The sequence below is a fragment of the Nematostella vectensis genome, chromosome 7 (assembly GCF_932526225.1).
Source record: "Nematostella vectensis chromosome 7, jaNemVect1.1, whole genome shotgun sequence".
In the NCBI taxonomy this organism is placed as follows: Eukaryota; Metazoa; Cnidaria; class Anthozoa; order Actiniaria; family Edwardsiidae; genus Nematostella; species Nematostella vectensis.
Genome location: NC_064040.1, coordinates 15,000,476 through 15,008,358, shown reverse-complemented (window position 1 = coordinate 15,008,358; position 7,883 = coordinate 15,000,476). Strand labels below are relative to the sequence as shown.

The 7,883-nt window shown below is 39.8% G+C and overlaps 1 protein-coding gene and 1 long non-coding RNA gene across 2 annotated transcripts; both read left to right on the top strand.

Annotated features, from left to right (window-relative positions):
* Window positions 1–1,431: 1,431 nt before the first annotated feature.
* Window positions 1,432–2,820, top strand: LOC116617993. Its single transcript, XM_032381205.2, has one exon. The coding sequence runs from the start codon at window positions 1,696–1,698 to the stop codon at window positions 2,743–2,745; it is 1,050 nt and encodes a 349-aa protein (XP_032237096.1). The 5' UTR covers window positions 1,432–1,695; the 3' UTR covers window positions 2,746–2,820.
* A 2,912-nt stretch (window positions 2,821–5,732) lies between these two features.
* LOC125568342 lies at window positions 5,733–7,288 on the top strand. Its single transcript, XR_007312257.1, has 4 exons — window positions 5,733–6,265; window positions 6,466–6,600; window positions 6,707–6,793; window positions 6,931–7,288. It is a non-coding gene; the product is annotated as an uncharacterized LOC125568342 (long non-coding RNA).
* The last annotated feature ends 595 nt before the right edge of the window (window positions 7,289–7,883 follow it).

Here is a 7,883-nt window from a genome sequence, read left to right as displayed (position 1 = left end):
TCGAAATTCTTGTTGACATTGCATTAAACCTTGCCTTTATATATCTAGGTGATTACCTTGCCTAGTCTCGTGAAAACTTATCGGTTTTACATGTTTGTGTTTTAATCAAGGAATTTGAGAATGTTTAAGTCAAAGGAAGGCGCGTCTATCTACTGATGTTTTAGTAGCAGCAACAACGAATTGCCGCCATTACGTCTTTGTTATCAAACACTATTTTTCACTTCCTAAGTTTTCTCTATTTCTGATACTTATTGATAAAATAACCTGATTTGGAGAACGTATTTGAGTTAGCGCTTACATTATCGGTGAGCTATCTTAGATCGGCGTATTTTTGTTAAAATAGGGCTTAGAGCCTCAAGTCTTATTCTGATGTGCAGGTTATAGTGTATGCATAGTGATAAAACCTATAGGAGTTTATTACAAAAGTAATTGTGAATTACTCACGACAGTCTTCCGAAATCCGCTCTATAAGACAATAAATGTACTTACTTGCGGTCTTTCTATACCTGATAAGAAACTATTTTCAGGCACAATATATAATTTATTGTACATTATGAAAATGGGGACCTGTTTTGTTTCCCCAACTAGAACTCGTGTTAAAGAATAACTTTGCTTAGTTACACAAATAATATACTTACACATGATTTAAGCAATAAAAATGAAAAGAAATATATTCTTTCATGTTAATCTATTTCAGGAATACCTTATTCGCCAAACTCAAAATCTTGGTAAAATCACGATAACACCCTTGGCAAGTGCAGCGTTCTCCTGTGATACCCTGTGTTACGCTCAAATAACTCGTTGGACCCTGGTGTACGGTCCTCTCCACCTGTTGCCTCCCACACACAGCATGTCGTGCAGATGTGTCTGTGAAATTAAAAGCCACATCCCTTAAAACCAGTGCAATATCCAGGCCCGTACCCAGGTTTTTCTTGGGGGGTGCGAAATCCGAAAAAGTGGACCTAATTTTTCTGGGGGAGGGGGGGGGGGGGAGGGAGGAAGTCTTCTGAACACCCCCTAAAGAACAAAAAGGATTTTTTTTATGTATTTGCATTATCCACGGGACTTTTATTGTCGGATTTAGCTACAAATAAAGTCTGACTTATGGATTAATGACATACCAGAGTGGATCTAGCTTATGCTTTATAGTTTTGTCTACAAATAGCACGTCTATTGAGAACCGAAAGTAGACTTTCGGCCGTTGTGGGGGTGCATTCGCACCCCCTTCACCCCCCTGGGTATGGGCCTGATATCAGCTTCGTTTAGTGACATAGATTATGAGAATACAATTTGCATACTAAATTATGAAGAGTCGGTTGGCGGTATGATACCCTAAAATTTACCAAATTTGAATTAATTGTGAAAAAATTGTTTTCGTCTCAAAGTTACCGTTATTTATCCTTGAAATGTATGCCCTGGTGTAATTTCCTATAGTATTAGGCTTTTAAAAAATGTTGGCGAGCCGTTGCTAGGGGCAACCGGTCTGTTTGCAATTTGTTTTGATCTAGAAGTCGGATTTGAAAGGGACGATTTCGATGGGGTTTTCGATTTTCTCTTGTTTGGGTTCCCTGTGTTTTATCCACGTGATTGAATAGATCACTAACAAAAAAAGTTTACATGCAGTACCTTCCTAAATATCGATCTTCACATTTCAACATCAAATCAAAATACAACCTTCCATTTTACTCTTGAAATATGCCTAAATTCGCTAACCAGAGACGCAAAAAGCGGCGTTTTTGTGGGAACCGCTTTACAGGAAGTCTCAATTTAGAGGAAAGCGAGTATAAGAGAGTTGAAAACAGTCCTAATGAGTCGGAAAACGAACAGAGTTGTTCGACTGGCATGGAGCCTGTTCAAGAAGGCAATCCTGCAAAATCTGCTTCTTTTCGAAAGCTTTCGAAAACCCCTGTCGAGGCAGATACAGTGCCTAAACCTTCCCAATCCACTGCAAAGGTATCTGATGCTAAGGTGACCGGGTATGGTTTCGTGGATATGGACATTCTTAGCAATATTTTCGCTTTGCTACGATGTGGTGACTGTGGCGAGTTCTGCCTTGTGCTCGGAGAAGACGAGCACAACCGGAAGGGTTGTGCCTCGAAGCTACGTCTAACCTGCCAGAACTGTAACTGGAAGCATTTCACTTATACTTCGAAAGTTCAAGGGCAAAGTTATGAAGTGAATCGCAGACTGGTTTACAGCATGAGAACACTCGGAAAGGGACATACTGGAGCCAGAAAGTTATGTTTACTTATGAACATGCCGCCACCACCTACTGCGAGGGAATTCACTAAAAACTCGCGCACACTGCTGAAGCATGTAAAGGAAATTGCAATCAAAAGTATGGGTGGTTCTGCAAAAGAGCTTAAAGCAGATACATTGGATGGGCCAACCAATTGCGGTGCTTCATTCGATGGCACCTGGCAGAGAAGGGGCTTTTCATCTCTGAATGGCTGTGTCACCGGCATCTCTATTGACACAGGGAAAGTTCTCGATGTAGAGGCCCTTACGGTGTCCTGCAAACAATGCAAGCTGCATGGCCATCTAGATAAGGATAGCGAGGAATACCGTTTGTGGAAGGCAGATCACAACGACTGCAAGGCCAACTTCAGGGGTTCCGCACCTGCTATGGAGCCTGAGGGTGTACAGCGAATCTTCAATCGTTCTGTAGAGACCCACAATATCCGTTACACTGAATATTATGGTGATGGCGATTGCAAAAGCTTTAATAGAGTTGAGAAAGTCTGAGGCTGACAATATTATAGTTAAGAAAAAGGAGTGTATTGGGCACGTACAGAAGAGAGTTGGTAACTCCCTTCGAAAACTGAAACGTGACACCCCAGGTGGCAAGCTAACCGATGCACTCATTGACAAACTACAGAATTATTATGGCATTGCCATACGTTCAAATGTTGGAAACTTGGAGCAGATGCGTAAGGCAATTCATGCTAGTCTTATGCATTGTGCTTCTAATGAAGCCAGAGTGCTGCATGACCACTGCCCGACTGGAAGCACAAGCTGGTGTAAATATCAGAAAGACAAAGCAGACCACACCAATACATTTAAGCACAGTGCTGGTCTGCCATTGGAGATACTGGCCAAGGTAAAGCCAGTATATGTTAGGCTAAGTGAAGCCAGTCTGCTGGAGAAATGCCTACATGGCAAAACACAGAACCAGAATGAGAGTTTGAATGCAATGATTCGGCAGCGAGTGCCCAAGGAGGTGTATGTCGGCAGGGATATTCTGGAATTGGGCTTGTTTGATGCTGTATGTCATTTTAACATGGGGTACAGCTCTGTACTAAGACTGTTGGAAGCCCTAAAAATCCCTGCCGGCAAATATACGGAAGCAGGCTGTGGCCTTGAGGATACTTCTAGAGTTCGGCTTGCAGAGTATAAAAGTAAGGAGGCATCTAAAACAAGGAGAAAGGTCCTGAGAGGCAAAAGAAAAAAGAAAGAGGACAAGAAGAAGCAAGCTGTGGGCTCTGTATGATCCTGGTGGATTTTAAAAAGTATGATCTGAACACTGCCCTCGTATTATGAATTTACACATCCAAATATTAGTTTCTGACAAAACATTCCTCTAATTTGAAAAATATCACCAGGGTAATTTCTATACTTCATTGTATGCATATGTTGTAGTAAGAGATTTCCTGAAAGTTTGGTGGCTATTGATAAAAAAATAAAGGAGTTATCACTGTAAGACTGGATACCATGATTTCGGGGTAATTAAGCCCCCCCCCTGGTTGCCATAGCAACGCAATGTTTTGTCAAGTATGTCAATAAATTAATCTGATCACATAGGTTGTATGTATGTTGGTTAAAAATTATTCTAGTGCTTTTCAAAAAAGTCACCCCAAAGTAATATTTAAGTTTGTTCGCGATCTCATCTTTTTACGGAAGAGGGTATTAAAAACGGAAAGAAACCGCGTTACCATTTAGTTTCTTGCGTGCCGAAGCATGTACGGAATGTTACAAGCTGGTGGTTTTCCCTATTCAGCCGCTAAACACGAGTAAGTACATTTAGAATAATTTCCGGCAAAAGCAACCAAACATCGTGGGTTTGAATTTCGTGTCTCGTTTGGCGAAGGGCAAAAGGACCAAGTTTCTACTTCGTATATAAATAGATAAGTAACTAAAGAACAACTAGCGACACACGATCTCTTATTTGCTGGCGTATTGCGTTCTTTTGTCTCCACAATTTCCTGACTTCGGGGGGAATATTTGTAGAGACGCCAGAGAAAGTTTCATTTCATTTCATTTTTCTTGGCTTATGACATAGTTGCCCAAAAATTCTAAAGTTTAAAAAGTCGCCAGAAACGTACCAGAAACTTAACTTCGTAAAAACGGTAGAATGAATCACTTTAATGTTGTTTCTACAAATTCTAATTACTAGCACATTATTGTAAGACTCTTTCTTGAAGTGGCAACAATTTGCTTTTCAAAGTGCGCTGCCAAACGTCTAGGTACTAATATTTCTAAAGAGTTGTTTGCCTCAAATTTCCCGCCGTTATTATTAGGTGAAAGCGTCGGCCCGTTGCCTAGCAAAACAGCACCTCATTAAATGCATGGCCCATGTGAAAACTCATTAATTCACACTCAGTCCGTAGACTGTTTGGGACGTGTGATAAAAAAGATCTTCCCGAATGTGCAAAGGAAACGGATTCACTCATGCCGGCATTAGTATGGCATTAAGGCAAAGGAACAAGATTCTTGTGTGCTAGTCAAGGAGGAGTTAAAGCTCGCAAAATGCCTTGCGCGCGTGCACCTCATTATAAATTCAAGTAAACTGTTTATCGAGAGGAGATTTCCAGCGGACAAAGGACGTGCCTTCAAAGCGTTTTTATTCATCGCATGGTTATAGGAGGCAAGTTTGACTTTGAAAGGCATGAAACAAGTATATAAAGACATGAGGGAAAGGATTAGCAACAAGAAACACAATGTGAGACGGCTGAAGTGTTGCATTGTGTTACCGCATAGTCGCCATTGTTTGTTGATCTTTCTCTTGACCTCGAATTAAAATAGCTTTTGCGCCCTCCTCATTGGGTACTTTAAGGAATGTATTATTCCATGCGTTTGTTTTAAGTCACACAACATGAATTCTTCAAAAGTACCCAGGTTAATCAGCATCGGGGACGTTTCAAAATAAACCCATGTTTTGGGCGCTGACATTGGAAAGTGTTTCCCGTCAATCGGTCTAAAGTCGGTACAAAAGACGCTAATTTCGATGTTTAGTTGGATTATGATCTTCCACAGATATTATGTAGAGTCGTATTTCACATGGAGGACGAGGCTGAAGCTGGAAAGCGGACCCACGTTGTGTCAGGATCCACACCGGGAAAACCAAAAGCTTAGAGATGTCAGCGCGAAGAGAGATTTTCCTAGAAAAAAAAAACAGTCGCAGGCTGCTGCATTTGTGGCAAAGCAAGCAAAAACAAGTTACACCCGTGCAGGTACCAAGGAATGTTAGCCAGTGACAGGCACATACTGTACTCGCAACCCCCCTGGCCACTAAAAATTGGGTCATTTCTTATTTTGAGGATCACCAAATATCATATCTTTTTTCCATAATATGATATACCTATGCCCCCCCCCCTCAGCCAATCCAGGGTATAGAATAATTGTTACTCTCGATACCTAAAAACAGGTACTTTTCAGTTGTTGTATATTAGAATTAATCAGAATCTGCTTGTATTTTTTTCAGAAACTCCAGTATGTTCAAGGGTTGTGAATGTGTTTAAAGTAAAGTACGCCACAATTTATGAAGCAGAAGAAGCAGTTTGCATTTCATGTAATACCTACCTTGGTTATGAAGAGAGAGATAAAGCACCTATTCCAAGTGGAATATTGGGAAAAAAAACATGCCATCTTACACAAGAGCAATTACTAGAGTTGGTGTCAGTCTCAGATAGGCTAAAAAAATAAATGTCTACTTGCTTGACTGTGTTTTAAACCAGGAAATCAAAGATGTTGATGATATTGTTCTGGATCTCTTTAAACTTGCAAGTTTGAGCAGCCAGGAAAATATGGTAAATACTGTCTATCTGGAGCTGGCCAAGAGACATGGTATCAAGTTAAACCCAAAGGATTTGGGATCTGTCTGTAAATGAGAATCATGGAGAATCTGCAGAGTTTTGGCACACCCAATCTTGTGTACATGTGGTGTGAGTGCCTACATGGCAAGGATGTTCGCCTACAGCCAGACAGGATGCCATTTGGGCTGCTGCAATACTGTATTGAGTTCTTTAGTTGAACCTATATTGCTCAGGTGGGTTTTATCTATTCAACAATTGTCATCATCGAACATAAGTGGGGTGAAAGGGGGGTGAGAGAGGGCGGTTTTGTCTTAGGGGACAGGGTGGTAACAGGGTGTGGGCCGCCTTCCACATGAAAACCACTTCTGTGATTTTACTGGCGATGGAATTATTACATTAAAACTAAATTTCGTTACTTTTTTTTGTCCTCCAGATATCTGAACCACCAGATTATAGATGTTGGCTAGATACAATGGAGGCTGAATTTGGAGGAGGAAAGTTCTTGTGACTCTTCCATGGGCCAATGTGGAGTGGATGTGGCAGACAAGATATTGGAAATTCAAAGAAGGTAATTTGATATTATCTTGGTTGTTAGTCACAGTTACTTGGTTGATACTTGTATCACGATTGCTAATGAGTTCACTTTAACTCAGGTTCATGTTGTCTATTTGTAGGCCAAGCCAAATATTCCTTGCAGAAGCATCCAGGCACAGCTTGCTATTATCACTAAAAGTGAATTTTCTTCTGCACTGGAAATACAGGTGATACTAAAATTAACATTTCCCCCCTTCTTCCACACAAAATCTTTATCATTTTCTTATAGAGCTAATATTACAGAAGGTAATGATGATACTCCAAATCTACCCCAATATTTAAATACTTATATCCTTCTTTATAGATGAAAGCAATAAAAATGCTCAAACAAGCAAATCCTGAGGGAATGTTGACAAAGTGGATGGGGAACTAAAGAAGTTGAGTTGTACTTCAACCGCATAAAAAAAGCATCACAAGCAATTGGTAACCCACACAGGAATAACACTGAACTGAAGGATGCAATGAGCATCTCTGACATCTTGCTGAATCTTGTATTGGTTAGAATAATAAAACATGTTCTTGTAAAATACACTGTTCTCGAAATGTATAGGAGGCAATTCTGAAACAATATAATGTAAAAAAAAGGTGATGGGATAATGTTAATGATATCTATATATTCTTGTAACAACCAATTATTTAAATAAAACAAGAAATAGCCTGTTTATTTTGTTGATCAATAATAATTTGTAGTAGATGATACGTTACCAAGGGCACAGCAGAACAGGGAATTATACACATCACTTGCAATAAAATGGCTTTATCATTTACTTTGTGTTACTCTACCGGAGGTAAATGCAGAACAGGAAATAATACACATCCCTTGCACTAAAATGGCTTCCCATTCACATTACTCTGTAGCTCTTGCATTATGGCCTCACAAAACACTTATTTAATATAATTATGAGAATATTCTGTGATCCAGGAGCGAGAAAAACACTCAAAATCGCTGTCTGTGTTATCGTAAATTTGTCCAAAGTGATTGCTTTGCTTTTCCTGATTTAGTCATTCCCTGAGACTTTCGAACTTTTAGTGAAATAAATATATAAGAATTAATGAGCAATGTAGGACTAAAACATTTAAACTGTTATTAAACTTAAGGGCATTATACTTGTAGTTGGTGTCGATGGCTGCCCATTTATTTATTTTATTGACAATGACTGTCATTGTGTAAATCCATGCGGAATTATGCATGCAGCATTTGATGCCCTTAATTTTTACTTGTGTAATCTCGTTATTTCGCATGGCACCCATTTCCCT

Excerpts from the sequence above, each read along its gene's own strand:
- LOC116617993 (XM_032381205.2), top strand. The coding sequence starts at position 1,696 with ATGCCTAAATTCGCTAACCAGAGACGCAAAAAGCGGCGTTTTTGTGGG.